A 22,065-nucleotide genomic window follows, 5' to 3' on the forward strand; every position below is an offset into this window, starting at 1 on the left:
ACAGGTTCAAAAATCCTACCCACTTTCTTTGCTTTCTTCAGTTTTCTGTAAAGTGCCAGTGGAAGTTCTCTTAAAGAGGCTCCCAAAGAGGTTCTCAAACTGTGGGTGAAGGTCCAAAAAAGGGGTACAAAGTGTTTAAAGTGCAGTACAGTTTGCTTGTCTTATTTTAAGCTTAACATTTATCAGATAAAATGGCGATAGTTCTATAAAAAACATTGACATGTATGTGACAAAACACAAAATACATAAAATACAAATAAATGTCAAAAATTACAAAGATGGTCTCGATTTGGTCTCGATGGGCTGTGGTCTTGGTGTTGTCTCAGTCTCGGCCTTTAAAATTCTTGGTCTTGTCCTGGTCTCGGCTTTCAAAAGTCTTGGTCTTGTCTCGGTCTCAGTCTTTAAAATTCTTGATCTTGTTTCGGTCTCGGCCTTTAAAAGTCTTGGTCTTGTCTCGGTCTTGGCCTTTAAAAGTCTTGGTCTTGTCTCGGTCTTGGCCTTTAAAAGTCTTGGTCTTGTCTCGGTCTTGCCTTTAAAAGTCTTGGTCTTGTCTCGGTCTTGGCCTTTAAAAGTCTTGGTCTTGTCTCAGTCTTGGCCTTAAAAGTCTTGGTCTTGTCTCGGTCTCAGCCTTTAAAAGTCTTGTCTTGTTTTCGGTCTCGGCCTTTAAAAGTCTTGGTCTTGTCTCGGTCTTGGCCTTTAAAAGTCTTGGTCTTGTCTCGGTCTTGGCCTTTAAAAGTCTTGGTCTTGTCTCGGTCTTGGCCTTTAAAGTCTTGGTCTTGTCTCTTTAAAAGTCTTGGTCTTGTCTCGGTATTTAAAAGTCTTGGTCTTGTCCTGGTTTCGGCTTTTAAAAGTCTTGGTCTTGTCCTGGTCTCAGCCTTTAAAAGTCTTGGTCTTGTCTCTGTCTTTGCCTTTAAAAGTCTTGGTCTTGTTTCGTACTTTAAAAGTCTTGGTCTTGTCTCGTACTTTAAAAGTCTTGGTCTTGTCTCAGTCTTGACCTTTTAAAAGTCTTGGTCTTGTCCTGGTCTCAGCCTTGAAAAGTCTTGGTCTTGTCCTCGGTCTCAGCCTTTAAAAGTCTTGGTCTTGTCTCGGTCTCAGCCTTTAAAAGTCTTGGTCTTGTCTCGGTCTAGGCCTTTAAAAGTCTTGGTCTTGTCCTGGTCTCGGCCTTTAAAAGTTTTGGTCTTGTCTCGGTCTTGGCCTTTAAAAGTCTTGGTTTTGTCCTGGTCTCGGCCTTTAAAAGTCTTGGTCTTGTCTCGGTCTTGGCCTTTAAAAGTCTTGGTCTTGTCTCGGTCTTGGCCTTTAAAAGTCTTGGTCTTGTCTCGGTCTTGGCCTGTAAAAGTCTTGGTCTTGTCTTGGTCTGGCCTTTAAAAGTCTTGGTCTTGTCTCGGTCTTGGCCTTTAAAAGTCTTGGTCTTGTCTCGGTCTTGGCCTTAAAAGTCTTGGTTTTGTCTTGGTCTCGGCCTTTAAAAGTCTTGGTCTTTTCTCGGCTTCGACCCTCAGAGGTCTTGGTCTTGTCCTGGTCTCGGGACCCTGTGGTCTCGGGCAGGTCTTGGTCTCGATTAGTGGAGTCTTGTCTACAACACTAGTCTTAAGTATGTGTATTCTTGATACATGTATTCAGCTCCAAGCACTGCCCGTGATAGTTCAGTATCCACTATGGATACTACATTTGGCCAGCTATGAACCACTAAGAGCCCGTCACCAACTATTCCTAATCTAAACGCATTCAGTAATATTACACTTCATTAAAATTTAGACAACTTGGATGAAAGAGGGTTGATTGAACCCGCTGGCCAGTTTCTACAGGAGTGGGCCAGCGCATTATGCAAACTAGAAGTAGTCTTGGTTACACTGTGTACACAGATGGTTGCACCACACTCTGTCTATGTAAAGAGAGGTGTAATAAAAGGCCTGGTACTGCCATAAGGCTACATTATGATTACTGAGGAGCTCTGCAGGAGAATGCAACAGTAGGAAACATTAATTAGTGAATGTAATGAGTGAGTGGGTACGAGGTGTTGTAGCTTGTAGGTGTTCTGAATCAGATGCGCTCAGCTGTGTCCCTGTGTGTGTCTGACGCTGGTTCTTCCGTCTCTCGAGGACTCACCGAACATAGCACGCTCCGCCATCCGGACCGGGCACAACTCTGCTTTGGCACTGCCCGGGAGCGCCGTTGTCTGTGCCAGGGAGCTGAGCGGAGAGCTGGCCAGTGCGGTGTCCGATTTTGACGCTAATGTAATGATTTAGTGCTAATAAAGAGGCATCATTGTTACTGAGCGAAAGTCTGGGCGCGTTGTGGTCCAGGTTTGAGCTCGCGAACACTCCTCGAAGCCAAATTACGCCGATGTGACTGAAGAAAGTGAGCTGACGAGCCAAGGCTAAAAATTAAGCAGATGACTACCTCTCCAATCAGAGGTGCAGCTTCACACTTACCACGCTAATTAACATGGATAAATCATGAAAGGGACCAATTATATCTGCTGCTGGAGCGGACGGCACCAGCTCCACATGCTCGTCTACACACACAGAGCCCAGGCTGACAATAGAACAGGCTCTACTCCTCTACTCCTCCTCTCACAACAAGGAGCCGCCTGCACGGGTCTGCTTTCTGCTTTTCTTTTTGTAATTGTGGAGCAATTATAGTCTTGATCAGCATCCAGGCTTGAAGAGCAGCCTGTGACATTAGCGTTAATGGGCTCTAAGCTGCAGAGCATGCTAAACAGCTTTTTCTGCTGTTAAGAGATCGCTCAACTTAATGACACCACAAAACCAGAGATCACACAATGGAGCCTCGGGTCGTCAAATTAAGAGTTTACTGTAATAACAATAGAAATCATCATTTGGACGGCGTATGCTTGTATAACAGATGAGTCCATCATCAAATCTATGCAAATATGACGGGCCTTACATAAACTTTTTGCTCACAGGCTACAGCGGCGTGTCTTCTTTGCAAACTACATTACGTTGTGAGCTTTAAGACAAGTTATAATGTTGTTCTTCAAAAACATATGTGGAGTTTTGTTTTGTTTCATTCACAGATCTTTGACTAACTCTTTATTATTAGTCTGTCAATATCGCCAAAGGTCAAAATGCTCTTTTCTATCAGTAGAGATTGGAAATTCAAGGGCTTAAATTATCCAAATGATTCTAGTGAAGCTATATGGAGTTTAAAAGCATAGTAGAGCACTTCCTGTATTACCACATGACATCACAAGGTGGAACAAAGTGTTTTCAGTTTGAGAGAAGAACACTTGTGTGTTAAACATGTGTGAATGAAACAAAACACAACTCCAGGTATGTTTGTGATGAGGAAACATGACAACATAGATCAGAAAATAGCAAAATATGGGCCTTTTAATGTTTATTTAATGTTTATTATGTTAACAGTGAATAGAGACATAAGACAGTGAAACAATTGCAGATTAAAGATATAAAAGTGTTAAAAATATGTGCAATTATCCTGTAAAATACTCTGGACAGAGTTTTTCAAAGTCGACAGAGGTGTAATGCAGAGAGGTAATGTTAAGACTTGCAAATAAGGTTGGCAAATCAAGTAAACAATAATTTCCAAAGCATTTTTGCTACCACTGTGGAAGCCATTTCTTATTTGAACCAGCTCTCTGACTGTTTTACATAAAAAAAAAGAATCACAGAAGCTTGCCTGAGGTGGGAATAAGACTTTAATTTCTCTATAACAATCCCAGCACCACAAAGCCTCCCTCATTTGTCCCTCTGTGGTCACTCTAAATGCAAACTGACACCGTGTGATACTTCCAACAGTATTTTAACAGACAGCCATTTGACAGTAAAGCTCAGATGTGGCCATGGCTTGTTTTACGTGACAGCCAGGCTCGCCTTACATTTTCATGATGCAATTTAACAGCGATGGCCGAGACACTGAGGCGAATCTCCACTCCCATTTCAAACCAATAACACTGATTAAATGGCCTTCCAGAGAGACATTACTTTAAATGATTGGCTAATGCGGCTGGTCTCATCAGGTATGATCTACATTTTATTTCCTTGATAACACTTAGCTTTGTGAATTATGTAAAGTATTGGGAGTTAACTGATTGGGTTTGGGTGGGCTGTTGGATACTGGGAGAGTTCACACAGGCGCGGCAGGAGAGAGGGACCCTGCTAGAATATGTCTTTTAAATGCATGAGTTAACAGTGTTTCAATAATTAATCACAAACTGCTTATGAATTTGAGCGGATTCATAACTCACTTCTCATGGATCAGTCTTCTCCACAGTGTAGTTTGAGCAGAATCTATTTCACACCAGGATTTCGTCTTGAGTTAGTTTAAAGGTCCACTGCATAACATTTCTAGTGGAGGGTCTGCCACCTTCTTGCTGCAGTGGAAATGTTATTGCTTTGTCTAGAACAGGGGTCAGCGACCTTAAATGTTCAAAGAGCCATTTGGAGCGTCTCCCACAGAAAAGAAAAACATCTAGAGCCACAAAACCCTTTTGACATCTAAAAAATGAGGATAACACTGCAATCCATTTTAAACAATTTTTAACAGAGAATATATGTTCATTCATATGGTTTGTGCGTATGACCTGCAGACATATAATCTCTCAAAGTTTTAACATCAAGCATCTCCAATGCGATAGAAGCACAGAGAGAACACTCATATTCCACCGAGTCGTGTCCTTTAGTCCAACAGAAGCAGCACAAGGAGCCAGCTGTTTTTTCAGTGTGTATAGTTTATGCAAATGAGTCATGTAGTTTTAAGTTTTGTTTCTGTAAAACGTAAACAAATGTCCGCAAAACCGCATTACACACATTATTGCTCGATCTCCTCAAACTCAAATTATTACAGCATCATTTTATTGCATGTACCAGTCTCATCAGCTGTGAAAGCAAATGAATCTTCCCACGTAGCATTAAACATTGTCTTTTCTTCAAAAGCTTTTCTTTTCTCGGATTTATCCATCATTTACCTACCAGGGGTCGAAAAGCTCTATAAATCATGCTGCTGGTGCAGGTGCCGGTAAGTCTGGGCTGCCAGACCTGTGCCGGGTGTTGCAAATCGGCAGCTTTGACTTATATTTTGAGCGACCAAAATATTAAAAATGTTTTATTTGAATGTTACAAGATTACCATGCAGCTCTGGAGCTGTGGGTTGCCGACCCCTGGTCTAGAATGTTCCACAGTAAAGAGGGACACAAGTGTTTACAGCACTATGCTACATTACAGTTCAGATCTGTGGAGAGTCACCCCTATTCACAGAAGGAATTATTGGATTTCTAAGCAATAGAAACATCCATAATGAATCAATTCTAGATGGTTATTTTAAAGTCATACCATGGAACATTCCAGGCAAATCAATGACATTTCCATGAAGACAAGTAGGTAGTGGACCCTCCACCTGAAAAGTTGCACAGTGCACCTTTAATAGCCTAATGCTGCTTTATTGGTCCTGTGATTTGTGATCGTTATTTATTTTTGAAAACTTCTGGCATTGCCACTGAGTTACATCAACTCAGTGTTTTGACAGTGACACATTATTTTGTGTTTTCTGTGTTAGTCATTTGTCATCAACATCTGTTTCAGAATTTACAAATGTATTTATTGATTTTTGTTGCCAGAATCTGTTAATCCATCCAGACAGAATAGACAGTAATAAACTGGATTACATGTTATTCTTCCTCATTTAATCGAAAGGTTCATATTTCATTATAAGTCATCACAGAAGACAAATTGATACACATAGTTAAAGGGCCCATATTACACTATTTTCTAATCTGTTATAATGCTGTTTCCTCATCACAAACAATCCTGGAGCTGTGTTTTGTTTCATTCACACGTTTAACACACAAACCCTGCATATTTAGGCTGAGTTTTTCTCACAAACAGAAAACACTGTTCCACATTGTGATGTCATGTGTTAATAGAGGAAATGCTGCACTGTGTTTAAACTTCATGCACCTTCACTACAATCATTTGGATAACATCAGCCCTGGAACTGCCGATCTCTACTCAACAAAAGGTAAAAGTTAGCTGTTAACTTGAATGCAGGATTACTCAAACATGTGTGAATGAAACAAAACAAAACTCCAGGTATGTTTTTGAGGAGATAACAAGATTATAACATGGCCAAAAGCTCACAAGAGTCAATTTAGGGATGAGAATGAGGGAAGTGTGAGTTTGTATGTTTGTGATATTTTGATATTTGATTCTCTTGACACATTCACTATATTTATTACTTTTTCATCCACTGCTTTTGAGTGAACCCTTTAAAAAAGCCCTTCTGGGGACTGCATAATGTAGCGTATTAACGTTGGCTGTAAACACCGTGATACCTGCGTCAGATTACTGAATTGTTCATCTGTGTTTGTGCATCTGTCCATATTCAAATAAATAAATAAATAAAGATGTTTCCATGACCAGGGGCTATCGCAGTTCAGTGTAGACAGGAGGTGACACAAAGCCAAGTCCAACTCTGAGGAGCTCTTCGCCGCAGGTCTGTTCCACACCCGCTCGTGTCAGGCCTTCACACTGCATACACAACTGCTAATTAACAGCTAATTAACTACAGTCTCGTTTACAAGCCTGTTACATGAGCAGATTAAAGGAAGATCAGATGATTGTCATTCTACTGCAAAGCCACTCTGCATTTTTAACAAATGAATAAACAGCAGTAAATTAATTCTGAGTAATTTAGCATCATCCTGCAATTTGTATACAAATTAGAATGCACAGATCCAGGTTTTTCAGTTTCTTTACTGATGTTGGAATTAGGGATGGGCATTCGATTAAAATTTTCTTAATCGATCGTCGGGAGAATTAACGATCGATTATCGATTAATCATTAATGTTTTTTATATTAAAATTTATCATCATTATTATTACTATCTGCATTACTAATCTGCATAAATAAATTCAACTTTACGACATATAAACTGTAACCACTCTAGAGCCACATCAGCTCGTTTGACATTATAATGTGTTTAATTCAGCTTTGCGCAACTCTCACAGAAATGAAACTTAAAACCGCATGGCTAATTTGCATAAATTAAGCGAAGAAAAAAAACAGCAGCTCTTGTGTGTTGATGCGACACGACTCAGTGGAATACAGGTTAGTGTGACCATATTTGCGTTTGTCAAACCAGGACACCGTACAGGGGGTGGGAGGTGAGGACTCGTCATTCCACATTGTGCTCCTCTCACCTGGCAAAGCTTTTTCCCACTGGACACCGAAACATATGTGCTGCTTTATACACTGTGCACACGGCCTCCCACTTGTCCCGAACGCAACAGAACGTGTGGAATTTCTTGTACAAGTCATCCTTAAAATACGCATTTGCGCTTCAGCACATTGCAGGCGGACCAAATGTTTGTGTCTGCTCGCTCTTTCTGAGTGCAGAGAGCTACGTGTTTAGTCACGCTAGGCACAGCAATCTACATTCGGTTTGTCGATAAAAATGAACGTAATCGATGAAATTCAAAATTATCAATTAATCGATTAATCATGCCCATCCCTAGTTGGAATTATGTCTTTAAGAATCTGCCGATATACAATACTACGCGATGCAAGTGTAGAGATTAAAAATGTCATTTTTTTCTCTCAAAATAACTTATTATAAGATTGATCTATTTGTGTTATGCAAGTGTTATGTATGCTGCATGTAACTACTGAACAGCTTTTGTATGAATTAAAGTTCAAACATCATGAAATCTTGGGCCTGCATCAGTCAGTAAAGAGTGAACTGAACCAATATCATGGAATCAATACCCAATACTGCAGATTTTCCTGGATCGGCACCTCTATTTGATACCAGTATTGGTATTGGTGCATCCCTGCTACAAATCCTGTATTTAAGCAGTTTTACCTTCATCTACTTCTTAGTTACTACTTTTTCATATTTATTTGCCAAAAAGTCAACTTTATAATTTGCTCTTATCACAAAAACTGCTTTTGGAAAAATCTATCAAGTTGATTTTTTTTTTTTTTTTTACGTGATGCCCATAGGCAAACAAAATGCAGTCCAAAGTTTTCGTCTATACGGATAGTTTCTAAAGTTTCCAGGTCTCCAGTGGTGCTGTGGTCATCCCACACACTCCAGTACAAAAAACTGTTCTGGAAGTTGCAATGTCCTGGGGGTAATTTCATAGACAATTTGCCAAAGTTTTCTACTAAAGAAAAAGTCTGTTCTTTGAGCCAACTCGCAGTCTGTGTGAAAGGACTCTATCTTCAGCTGAGACTGGAAGCAAACACAGCGTTCTGTTGGGCCTTATAGCTCAAGCCTTCAGCCACAACACAGAAATCTCCAAAGACTATTCATCCAGACTTGGAGCTGTGACATTTTGTGATAAAAATAAATAAATAAATAAATAAATAAGAAGTTCATGATTGCACTATACAACTATTTACAACTATCATATGGAAGTATGAGTATTGATTAACAACTTTATTGTCAGATAAACAGTAAGTACTACTACTATAGTGAAAACTACTATAATAGTTTTATCATATGGTTCTATACTGCTAAATGTTTACTGAGTCATTTACTAGTATCTGTCACGTTTACCACAAACTCCTAGGTCCTATATTACACAAAACTGACCGTTGTGAGGTTTAAGCCAAAAATATACCTAGAGTTGTGTTTGTTTCATTCCCACTTGTTTGAGTAACCCTTCATTATTAGTCTGTCTATATCTCCAAAACTCAAAATGCTCTACGCACTGTGATATTTAAAATCTTCTGTTATTGTTTAGAATGCAACCCTGTGTCAAAGTATTCCAACTAGTCAGAATACAGTACTCTGATTGGACTCAATATTACAGTACATTACAAAATACATTTTATTGCAGGTATTCAGTATTCTGTAACTAAACACTTTCCGTCCCATTACTGACTATGCAGGTGAGGAACTTTCCCCATTTTAACCTTATCAAATGGAGCTGGCTTGCGATGGTTGGCTACTTTATTTATCAGCTGCTTAATTTTTCAGATATAGCTCTTCCGAAAACACCCCTCTTGCTTCACCATTACCCTTTTGAATTGTGGTAGAGTTGTTGGACCATCACAAATACATGAACCCAAGCAGCAGTGGTGCTTTTTTTTTTTTCTGGAGGAAGAGAAAATATCCAGGCTGTGGCAGTTTTGTGGTCGTCTAATTAGCTCCACTTCACCTGGTTTCTGCCATGTTTGCAAAGGGCTAAAGACACCAACAGAGTCTTACCTAATGTGAGGAAAACATGCTGAATTAAAGCTGAAAAGAAGCCTGGATTAATAATTGTGTAATGGTTATTGTGAATGCATTTAAAGCTCTGATAGGACTCAAAATGGACACTTGTGAGCTTTTAGTCATGTTATAATGCTGTTACCTCATCAGAAACATCAAATGAAACAGAAAACGTACACCAAAGTTCTTGTAAAGATGCAAATGCAAGGAACAACAAGATAAAAGTGAAAAAATGCATAACACGCTCAGATGGCCGATGTCTAACATATTTAAAAATAAAAAAGCCATCTGAGCGTGCTATGCATTTTTTCACTTTTATCTCATCAAAAACATACCTGGAGTTGTGTTTTTGTTTTCATTCACACATGTTTGAGTATCCCTGCAGTATTAGTTTGCATACATCTCCAAAGATCAAAATACTCTGTTCCATCTTGTGATGTCATGAAGTGGGAGTTTTCAAGTTAACATCACTTTTTACTTTAATTCAGTAGAGTTTGGCAATTCCAGGACTGAAATGATCCAAATGATTCAAATGAAGCTGTATGGAGTTTAAAAACACAGTGGAGCACTCCCTGTATTCCTGTTTGAGAGAAGAACTTGTGTGTTAAACGTGTGAATGAAACAAAACACAACTCCAGGGATGTATTTAATGAAGAAACAACATAATACCATAGATCAGAAAATAGCACAATATGGACTCTTTAAAATATATTCACCATTTTGTTCATTTTAATGATTGCAAAATACTGTATGTACATAAAATATAATACAGCAATATACTGTATGTATTATTGAAAGTTTAATCACCAAATATTTCCAGGTTCCTCTGTTTTAGTAAATTGGAATTAACAAAACCCACATTTATGTTGAAAGAATATTGCACATGTTTTTCCAATGTGCTTTTTAACTACAAATGTCAAATAAACTAACCTAACAATTCAATTTAAAGGTGCATTGTGTAACTTTTCTGGTGGAGGCTCTGTCACCTGCTTGTTTCTATGGAGATGTCATTGGTCTGCCTGGAATGTTCCCCAGTATGATATTAAACAGCTCTTCTTTACATTTCTTAAACAGTACATTTCTGACTGTGAGTGGGGTTGCCTCTCCATAGATCTGACTTGTAGATAGAAGGTTTAACACCATACTGTGAAACATTCCAGACAAAGCAATAACCTACCTTACATTTATTCACTTACAGGTGGTTTTATAGCTCAAAAATACCAAAATAAATAAATAAATAAATACAAAATTGGGGTCACCTCTCCACAGATCTGACCTGTATCTTAGTCTAGTTTGGTCTCCATGAAGATTGAAAGGTTTAATGCCACTCTGTGAAACATTCCAGACAAATCACTAACATCTCCATGGAGAAAAGCGTTTGACGGATCTTCTACCAGAAAAGTTACACAATGCACCTTTAAGATAAGACTGAAAACCTGATTGACATGTGCAGTATTTATTTGCTCGTAATAATAATTAGAATTGCAGCTTTCTCTATTCCCATAACCGTCCATCTGCTAAAGGACATCGCAGCTAAATTACATATAAGAAAATGACGCAAGCCCCTCAAGCCCTCTCCATATTGATTTCCTTATCGTCATGTGACCTGTCTAATACTAACAGCGTGACAGATAATCAATGTTCTGAAATGCTTTGAGATTCAGCCCATCTGTTTAAAGGGGCACTGTGTGACATTTGTAGTGTCTCTCGGGTCGGCCACCTGCTTGTCTCCATGGTTATTGCTTTGTCTAGAAGGTTCCACAGTATAGATTAAACCTACACTGGAAAATGCACTCGGTACATAAACATTTCTTGAATTAAGTACATATTAAACTGATTTGAATAGATTTCACCGATGGAACAAGACTTTTTGTACATACTTAAATCCTCAATCTTGGGAATTGTACTTAGTTTTTGTACTTAAAAAAAGACTATAACTGTTATGTTGCTTGCTAATTAAAAAATATAGTATTCCATTTTTACTTGTCAATCAGATTTACTCAAATTGAAGTAATATGTTCTTATTTAAAGTCATCTTAATTGACCTAGATTAGAACTTTTTGCAGTGTATCACAAGGGAGACAAGCAGGTTCCAGCACCAAACTACATTACAGTTCAGATCTGTGGAGAGTCACAGAAGGAATGATTGTTTGGTATTTTTGAGCAATATAAAACAGAGGTGGGACCAAGTCGTCCTTTTTCAAGTCTAGAGTAAGTTTCAAGTCTTTGACCTCAAGTCCGAGTCAAGTCCCAAGTCAAATACAGGCAAGTCCAAGTTGAGTCTCGAGTCACTGGCCCATAAGTCCAAGTCAAGTCCAAGTCGTCTGCTTTGAACTTCAAGTCATTTCAAGTCTTTAAACCAAAGTACCAAATATAGCTTAGATTTTTGCAATTTATATGAATTTTAAGATAAATTATACTTATAAAGTCATAGTATATTTATATATGAGTATTTATAGGGTATATAAGAGATGTAGAAATGCCCATTTTTCCTTTTTAAATGTCTTGACAAGATCTTAGAGTGAATCGTTAGAGTCAGAATACATAATTCAGATTTAAAAGTGCTTCTCAAGTCTTCTTAAGTCGCAGGCCTCAAGCCCGAGTCAAGTCCCAAGTCACTGACCTTCAAGTCCAAGTCGAGTCCCAAGTCTTAGTCCATTTTATCAAGTCAAGTCTCAAGTCGTAAAAATAGTGACTCAAGTCTGACTGGAGTCCAAGTCAAGACTTGCAAGACCCCACCTCTGATAGAAACACCTGTAATGCTATGTGGATGTGTTTAATGTCATACCTTGGAACATTCCAGGCAAAGGCAAAGCTCTCCATGGAGACAAGTAAGTAGCGGACGTTCCACCAGAAATGTTGCGCAGTGCACCTTTAAACCACTGCCTCTTTACTTGCTTTTATTAGTAAATTGAAAGTCTAATCCCATGTGAATCTGAGCCATGTTCAATTTCACGAGTGCAAAAGATTAAAACAAAAAAATAAAATAAAAAATAAACTCTTTGGAATTAAAAAAAAAAAAAAAAAAACATTTGAGATTTTGACATTGTTGTTATTAATAGGCTTGTCTCACATCTCGTCCGTGTTGTGAATAAATGCCAGAGCAGTGTGGATTTAAGTTGTTTTTTTAATGTGCGTTCACTCCGCCCCAGGCCTCTCTTTTCATGTTATTTAATTGGAGGGGAAATTGAATGGCTGCATGATGTGAATCCAGTGAAAGAAAATACTCTGAACACGCCTAATTCATTTGGAAACGCTCGCTAGACTCTAAATGGTGTGGAGAAAAATAATCTTATGATTTGAAAATATTACCCTGAGCGTTTTGCCAGCTCAAAGTTGCTATGGGAAGGAATACAAAATTAGTGTGAAGTTATTTACTATGTTTCGTGTTTTAAGAGTTCCACTTAACCTGAGTATGATGTCAGTTTTTTTTTTATTCACGCGCACGTTACAAAACTGGAAGACATTTGGGGATCCTTTGGGCTCTGTTGGCAATAGGAAAATTGAGAAAATGCACCAGTTTTCTTCATCTAGATGTCATTGTATTCTTTCATGTATTACAATTTGTCTAACTTGATTAAAAAAGAAAAAAAGATGCCATTGTAGAGTTTTGTTATGTTCAGCAGATCAACAGTTACAACCAGCTGCCTGTAAGTGACGTCAAAGATACGATTAGAGTCCCATCCCCCATGGAAAGCTTTGGTAGGTTGTGAAGATGCTGGTGCTCAGTCCATGGTTTTATCACCTTCACTGTCGGTAACGACACCGGAAGTCGTCCAAGTGTCATCCCAGTAAACGTGAAAAGGGCCTATAAAAGCAAGCTGTTAATAGAATAACTTTTGTATATTCAAATCTTACTAAAAAGTGTTTGGGAAGTTGGATTGAACACATTTTGAGTCATTGTCAGGACTAAAAAAGAAATGATTAATCAAAATCTACAACAAAACAAAAATCAAACAAATTAAAAATGTTTCTAATCAATCTTAATCTTAATATCGAAAATTTTAGACGTCAAAAGACTCTCAGTGCTTTTAATTTTACTTTTCACGCATACCACGAATCTAAATCAGAGTAGTTAGTAGTAGTTAGTAGGAGTTATTTACTATGAATTTTACTTTAAGAGGTATACACAACTACTATCATCTCTTACAAGGATGTGGTGATAGTAGTTCAATGAAGAAATGTCATTTTTATAAAAGAAATATAAAATAAGATCATGAAATATGAACATAACAATAAGGTGACTCTTCATAGAATAATGTTTGAGCACTTTTGAGTGCAAATGTTTACTTAAAAAGTGTTGTAAAGTTTCAAGGAACATGTCTTAGGGATATAGAAGGCTAAAGAAGACATTATTAGGATTCAGAAAATGTAAAAAATAATAGTAATAATAATGATACTAGTATAATAATGAAAAATAAATAAATATCTCAAATTTTTAAATCAGTTGTTGAAAAAAAAAAAAAAAAAACTGTGCAAAAAATGGAGAGTGCTTATAATTACCTTTCGTCCATAGCACATTTGTCTCCATCAGTTTTAGCTCCTGTGCTTGTTTCAGTACACTCTAACCAGATCACCTTTGCTGATAGACCTTGTACCTTTCTGACATTTCCCTAAAACAAGCTCATTTAGTGTTATGTATACTTCTTCAGTGTGGACGTGGCCTTATCTGTTAGTCCGTTATCTTTTTGAGCATCAGTTCATTTGTCACCACGACAGAAGAGAAAAAGTAAAGTGAAAAGTTTTGGGGCAAGTTGGTGTTGAGGGTTAACCTTGAAGTGCAAGATGGATTGTTGCGATATCTGTGCTCTATTCACCTTTACGTGACAAGCCAGGAAGACGTTCGGAAACATGCAGTGACAACTTAAAGTAGGCTCTGGTCGCGGTAGTAAATCTGACAAAATCTAGAAAAAATTAGAACATGGCCCAGCTTTCTCTATCTCCATGTCATTGTTATGTTCGGCTAATCAACAATTACAACCGTACCTCTGTTTTCATCATTTCCCCACTGATACACAACTCCGAGCGCACTGGATACATGTGATTAGAAGAGATGAAGGCGCCAAATTCAAGATGGTTCCAAATGGCACATACATATGCAGTCTTCATCACATTTACTTCAATGATTTTTATCACAGTCGGTCGGCGAGCCCAGTGTTGGTAACTACACTGGAAGTTGTCATCGCATGTTTCCAAATGTCTTCCTTGTTTGTGACGTAAGCGTGAATAGAGCCTATACAGAGAATTTTGAAAAACATGCAGAAGGAAACTGCTTTTTGTATTTGTAGACAAGGATAATATCAGTACTTTTCTCTCAAACTGGATGTAACAAAAGTAGAATTTTTCAGCTTGTTCTGCTGTTGTGACCCTTGGACCAGTCAAATTCAAACAGCTGCCGTGACACTCAACGTTTTCCAATCACTTTCAGATTGATAATGTGTAGAACTCAATTCAGAGCAGTGGTGAAAGGTAAGGAAGTACAAAAGTAAAGATAAAAGTACAATACTTTAAATTTTTAGGTATCTGTACTTAACATTTTACATTTTACAGACGAAGAAGTAAAAGAGAGAAGTATCCACTTTTTTTTTTTTTACTCCACTACATTTGAGAGCATGTATCTGGACGTTCTACTCTATTACATTTTAGATCTGGACTGAAACGTAAAAAGTACTTTTGTTTAAGGTTTGAGACCTACTGAAATGGCTGGCTTTTATTTTTAACACTTTTTTTTTTTTTTTTTTTTTTTGAGTTACTGTCTCAACTTTCAACAAACCAAATACACAAAAACAGCTAGAAAACTTAAGAAATCAATTGAATCATTTCAAATCAGGCAAATTCTTTATAAAAGTCACTATATTTGATGTTTTAACTCTTCAAAAAATGTTACTGATACTTTTACTTGAGTATTTCTTTTGCCCCTGTATCTGTACTTTGACTTAAGTAACAAAATTGAGTACTTCGTTAACCACCGATTCAGGATGGCGCACAATCTGCTGCCAAGTACTGACAATTTAAGACAAAAACAATTTCAATAATTCAAAATGCTTTCAGATATATTTTGAAAGATATTATACGTATGGAGATAAATGATACTTTTGAACGAATGCCAGCGCCTCCTTATCTTTATGCTTTCTGCGCGTGGAGCTAATTGCCCTCTCTGGCACCCAATTACAGTTTTCTTATCATCCGCACTTGAGATAGCAATTTCCTTCTCAATGGGTCCCTAAGTCAATGAGAGCTAGCATACAGCCACCTTCAGCTAGCAGAAGAAGCTGTAATTATGATGACATATTGAGACACATGCGGCGTTACCTCCTCATGCTACTTTCAAATGCAAAAAAAGAAATCAAGTCAATCATTTTATGTTGGCAAACAGTGATCCAAGTAGATTTACAAGTTTCTGATCTGGAGCCAAAAGCGTCCAACGTTGAGCACAGTGAAGATGACATTTTAACACAGTTTAGCTGAGGGGCTGGAGGAGTCTCAGTTAAAGCCCGCTGTAAACTTTAGCTTCCATTAATCAATAGCGGTGGAAGCCTTTCAGTTAAAACTCAGGGGGAAAACATTAGTCGATGTAAGTCCTTTCTCAAGATCTGTTTGAGACTGTATTTTTCTCAGTGGTTCTACTCTTCCAGACTTCTTATAAAAACCTTGGCTAAGCTGTCAAATATACATTGATTAACTGATACGAAAAGGGAAAATTCCACCGGGGTCAAGCGAGGTTGGTGCTAATCGATACAAAAACTAGTATTGAAACTAGATGCTCATTTGGGCTGGTGTCAATACTTAGAAATAAAATAAAATGGGCAAAGTTCCTGAATAGTGTTAGAATGTATTCATCTATATCAGAAATAATATAAGACCATGTGGTAATATCAACCAAACTACAAATATTTAGAGTTAAAGAGGGTGTATTAGCCTAATTCATCAGCCGGTTTCACTTTGTGGAAACCGTCTGACCTCGGATAGCAAAGGGGAGGCAGACAAAAACTAAACTGAAACGTATTAAACCTGTTAATAAGTTGGTTTTGACGAATATAGTATTTTCTAAACAATAAAAGGGAGTATGGGTAATACCCCATTAAGGTTTCGAGTGTATGTCACAAAAGCGCGTGACCTGTTGTTTATGCCACCATATTGGAGGCCAAACTATCTGTCTGGACCAATGTGTAGTATTGAGTTTTCCACTTTCAGCGGCACAGAACCCCCCCCCCCCCCGGTCCTCACTTCCAGTGGCATGGAATCTCACCAGCCCCAGTCCTCAATTTCGCTGGAGTCTCCCCCTCAATCAATTTCCACCACCCGGAATAGCTGCGGTTCTGTTTTTGCCCCCCATTCTACTTACCCTGGCTGTTTTCAGGAACAGATGTGGTGGCTCGGTGATCAACAAAGATTTCACGCATCCCACTACAAAATATTTATAAGCTTCTAACCCCTTGTAACTTTTTAGTCCTTGGTAGGTGTAGGACGATGTAGAATGAATTAAGTAGTTATAAATAGATGGATATTGGAGGTTGGGCCCAGAGTGAGCGTCAAAATTAGGGATCTATTCCACAACCCAGGAGGATGACTTTAGCATTATATCTTTCTAATGACAGCTGATCTAACGAGCTGGCAATTTCGGACAGTTTTATGTTGTTTGCGCTGTTTAAAGTCGCCATGATTATATTGTAGTAACTGGATAACACCTTCCCGATCAACCCCAACACGCAAATCCTTAATAGAAGTCCAATACTCCCTCTTGAAAATTTCCCCTTTTTTAACATTGTAATATTGAAATCTTTATTGTGTTTCGACCTAGTATTAAAATGAAGCTTGAAATTTTAATATGGTGATAACAATGAATAAAAATGAATGACAATACTAGTACCATGGCTGAAGTCGTGAGCCGTGTAGACTTGGTTTGATCCTCTTGTAGTCCTGGTTTAGTTCTGGATTTGATTTTGTAGTGTTTGAGAAAGTGTGAACACAGCCTCAGAGAAACACAAGGACTTCTCTGTGTTAGAATATACATGCCAGCTCATGTTAGTATTCAGAAATGTTAGAAATAGGACAAATAGCAATTGAGAAACAGGGTTTGAGGACAAAATGGATTCGTAAGGAAACTATGGAGAGGCTGTTTTGCCAGGCTACTTATGAGACTTCCCCTTTCACCAAACAAAATTGTTAATTATACAGCGCTTTTCCATCTTCAAGGCACTCACTCGTATTACATCAAGGAACCACTCACTCATGTACACACACATTCATACACCAGTGTACACAGACACTGGGGGCGAGGTGAGTTGGCCAAGGACACAACAACAGTATTAATCTGTGGGAGCTGGAATCGCACTGCCAACCTGTGGATTAGTGGATAAACACTGTACCGACTGAGCTACTGTCGCCCACACTCCTCTTGATCTGGCTTTTTGTTTGTTAGCATGCCATCTGACATTTAAAAGTAGAGTCTATAATTGCTAAATATGTACAATTATTTAGAATTAAGGCAAATCTGTTTTAATGGCTCATAGTTACATACTCCAGCATTTCTTAACAGGGATAATGAGGTTAATCAAGGTCAGTGTACCGATTTTATACATAGCATTTTCTTCATATCTCTTAGCAACTGCAGTTTCCATGGGGATATAGAGAAATTTACCCTTTTGAGTAAATTATGGCAGAGTATATATATGAACTCACAGTAGTAGAGTACAGTGACTTTGATGGGTAGGCAAGCAGACTTGGGATGGACATCAATATTTAATCGATAATGATTTAATTATGCCACTTTTTATGCAGTGCAAAGTAGTATATTTATTTTTACTCATATTAATTGCATGTATAGTGAGACATTCTGGAGTCAAATTAGAGAAGCCTGGACCTACATAGTTTATGAATATTTGTATATGGGACTGTATTTAACACCCTCTTTGTACAAACAGGGCTATTTGTGGGCTTTTTATTTCTACTCCTATGCTTTATATCTTACACCTTAATTATTATAATACATCTAGAAACCATGACTGACATATGACAGCTCTACACATGTTTAATGCATTTACTACACAAATTCATGTGTACATGTACATTCATGAAGATCACGAAGAGATACTAACAACCACAGTGCACTGGTTAGACAGGTGCACTTATAATACAGCCTGATGTGTCACAAACACCCCCTTAAGCACAGCTCACACTCACCTCTCACAGATGCAAAACCACGTCTTTCCTGATGGAGTGTCCTGTATTTCCCTGAAGCAGAGCAGGACCAGAGCTGACAAATGTTCTTTTACATGTGTATAATAGTGCTGTTATTCCACTGATGCTGTCGCTCCTTCATAAACACACAGACAAGATGGGCTCTTCTCCAGTTGCTCTCAGTCCACTGCTCCATCTGGATCCTCCATTTCACACAAACTAGCATTGAAACTAGCCTCATAACTAGTTCACTGTTTGATAAAATGATGGCCTGTGTTTCTAACTAACATTTAATCACTACAAATACAAAGCTACAAACAGTTAGCCAGGCTGGCACCACTTAGTGCCTCTGCTCAATTTAATTTCTCTCCAGCGACTAGGTCAGGAATCAGAATACACTAGACGGTTTGCAAGAATCCCCGGAAGTGCGAGTTCAGGCACCAGCCCATCAGCGAAGAGCCATACATTCTGTGTTGGCAACGATTCCTGAGATCGAGGATTTAAAGCCAAAACAAAGAGAATGTTTGGTGAATTTTATCAAGGGGAAAGACATTATTTCCCTTCTTCCTACGGGATTTGGGAAAAGTTTAATATACCAGTTAGCTCCAATAGCATCGCATTACATGCATCACGACCAAATAGCAGCGATTGGTTAAATAAAAAAAAGTACCTGCCGAATGTCGAACGAACCAATTCTAATGCTGTGTTGTCAGACAGTTTCCAAAAAAGTGAAACCGGCTGATGACTTAGGCTAACAAACAATGACTTGTCACTAAAAGCAAAGTTATTTTTAGACACTTGTGTTGAAAGTTAGAGCTGCTGCTGTCGTCTCCTGCTGCACATGCGTACTTATTAGGAATCACCGCACAGCTCTGGTTGATGATATGGATTTATTCAGAGCTGTAGAAAGGCAAAACAACACAAGTTCATGGGTCATTCTGAACCGCAGTTGTTGCAGTTTGCTCAGTGACCAAAAGAGTGTAGTAAAGGGCACCTTGACTACAACCATGTTTCAAACAGACAGATGTGAAGCGAAAACAGATTATTTGGGTATATTTGAAACTATTTAATTTACTTTTCACATGCAGTGGTTTTAGATTTTATTGGGAAACAACTGCATGCCTGTAGATAAAAGGTTTAATACCATACCGTGAAACATTCTAGACAAAGCAATAACATCTCCACCTTTAAAGCTTTGAGTTTATTTAACATTTCTGTTCTTTTTTGCTCTACAGAATGGAGAGGCATCACTGTTTGAGGTGAACATCCGGTACGTGGGTGGCTTGCTTTCGGCGTATTACCTGACAGGAGAAGAGGTAAGATTTATACGCATCTATACAGCTTCTACGACTCTGCTTCTCTGGGCTGCTCCTTTATATTGGGCTAACCTTGGAAATGACTTGATGAACTGGTGGGCTGAAGGAGAGTCTAGGTTAAGTGCTTGACCCTGGAGATGCTTCCCTTACTAAATCACGGGAGATATAGTAGTAGTATTGTGTAGTAAAACCTCAATCAGGCTCTTCCACAGACTCTTTTACCTCTGTTTATCTACTGTTTTTACTGCACGAGCCACTACTTAAGGCTGAACTGTGTAACTTTTCTGGCGGAGAGTCTGTCAAATGCTTTTCGGTGTGGAGATGTTATTGCTTGGTGGAAGTGCAACTGAACGATTCCACAGAAATACACAGTGTTAAAATATATTGGAACATTCTTTTCAAGTTAACACCTACCTTTTACCTTTAGTTCTGTAGGGCAATTCGAGGGCTGAGAGAACTCCTAAGCATAAACAAAATGAAACAAAACATAACTCTGAGTATGTTTGTGATGAACAGAGATCAGAAAATAGTGTAATACGGGCCCTTTAAGCGTATTAAAAGTGTAGCTATTATAAAGTGTAACCTAGAAGTTAATAGTGCATAATTATAACAACTGCTTTTTTTTTTATACCCCACTGCGCTGCGTTATGTAATCCAATAGAAAGAAATTCATTATATTTGTCGAGATTCATTCTATGTCAAGTCATAACATTTCCCAAACAAACTTGACTGGATTTAGCCAAGTCGTTTTGATTGCTGATTACACAAAACAATACCCCATTGTTTTAGCAAAATGAGATGACAATGGCTTTTGTTTGAGCGAGCCACGGGGGCCAAACAGCTCAACAGGATCTGAGTGAAAAACTGAAGTTAAAGGGCCCATATTACCCTATTTTCTGATTTATGTTACAGTGTTGTTTCCTCTTCACAAACGTACTTCACAAACATTATTCTCTCAAACTCTGAAACACTCTGTTCCATCTGATCATCTGAACACGGATGTGATAGTTACATCGAGATATGATATTACAGTTCATGTCTGTCAGTTTATTTTATTTATTTTACTTAGTGGAAAAACTTTACATCGGGGGCCATCAAAGGTCTATTAGTACAATTAAATGCCGAGCAAACCGTGACGAACTGTAAACAAACCTATATCGCTATATTTTAAGACTAATAGAACAAATAAACAACAACAACCTGAAAAAAAATGGTCTAACAAGTTAAAATTGTTAGCTGCACTCCTTGACGAACAATCAGTCAACACAGTTAAATCCACAAACCAAATGGCAGGGGTTCATTGATAGTTTATTAAATGCCTCAATCCACTTGTTAAAAGCTCGGAAAAGTCGTGCTGTTTTTGGATAAATGGATCCAATTCAAACCTGCCAAACAGGGTAACCCCCAATGGGCAGGACAGTGGGAAGGGGACTTACTTAGTAACGAAACGCACTAGCTGTCAATCAAACCTGTTGCTAACGCTAGAAGAGCGACCTCAGGGAATGAAGGCATCTGATTGGTCCGTTATTTATGTTCATATCTTGATTTAGGGACAAAATAGTTAAATGAAAAATTCAGGATCATGTAGAGTAGGTTAGTACAAACATTTTAAGACCAAAATTTCGAGGCTCACTGCAGTAGATACAGAGAGAGGAACGACAATTTTCAATGTAAAGTCAATTAGAGCCAGAGTCGATGGAGCTAAGTGTGCCCATGAACACTTCCTATTTGGAACGTGGCAGCTAGTGGGTTAGCTATTGTTACGGCCCCAGGCCTTGGATTGTCATTTGTTCTGTGTGTTCTAAATAAGTTTGCTGACACACCTGGATTCCTGCTGTGGGAGCCCTCGTTTGTGATTGGTGGGGCAGGTCGACGCCCACCTCACCTGCAGCCACCGCCCCCTATTTAAGGAGATTGCCAGCACCTGTTCGGGGCTGCTGGCCTTGGTGGCCAGTCTGCCATTTTGGTTTCGTGTGTGTGTAGTTTAGTTTAGTTCTGTTTTGTGTCTTTTTTGATTTGGTCACTCGATTCTGTTTGTGGGTTTATGTGGTTTAATTTGGGGAACTTGTGTTTTAGTTTAGTGTGTGTCCCTAAGTTTTACCACTCCTTTTTTTGTAAGCCTGCGTGACCCCTTTTGTGGCACAAAACTCTGTTTATTCTGTTGTTCTGTTTCTTAGTTTAGGTTGCTTTCTGTATATTTTTAGTCTTTTGTTAATTTACCTTTACATTCCTGTTAATTAAACATTATTTAATTTATTCCATTTTACATCTAGGTTTTATTTTTGTTACTTCCCTCACCCCAAACGAGCTGGGTCGTAACAGCTATGTCCATTTATATGTACAGTCTATAGTTCCACCTTCTGATGACATGTGCTC

The 22,065-nt window shown here is 38.4% G+C and overlaps 1 protein-coding gene across 1 annotated transcript in view; it reads left to right on the top strand.

Annotated features, from left to right (window-relative positions):
* Positions 1-22,065, top strand: part of LOC110174250 (mannosyl-oligosaccharide 1,2-alpha-mannosidase IA) — a 363,419-nt gene that overhangs the window by 224,928 nt on the left and 116,426 nt on the right. The window contains exon 4 of the mRNA XM_020940313.2: positions 19,609-19,689. Within this exon, the coding sequence (XP_020795972.1) occupies positions 19,609-19,689 (81 nt within the window). The remainder of the gene's footprint in view (positions 1-19,608; positions 19,690-22,065) is intronic.

The sequence above is a fragment of the Boleophthalmus pectinirostris genome, unplaced genomic scaffold (genome assembly GCF_026225935.1).
Source record: "Boleophthalmus pectinirostris isolate CB_2022bp ecotype Guang Dong unplaced genomic scaffold, ASM2622593v1 HiC_scaffold_6, whole genome shotgun sequence".
NCBI classification, from domain to species: Eukaryota; Metazoa; Chordata; class Actinopteri; order Gobiiformes; family Gobiidae; genus Boleophthalmus; species Boleophthalmus pectinirostris.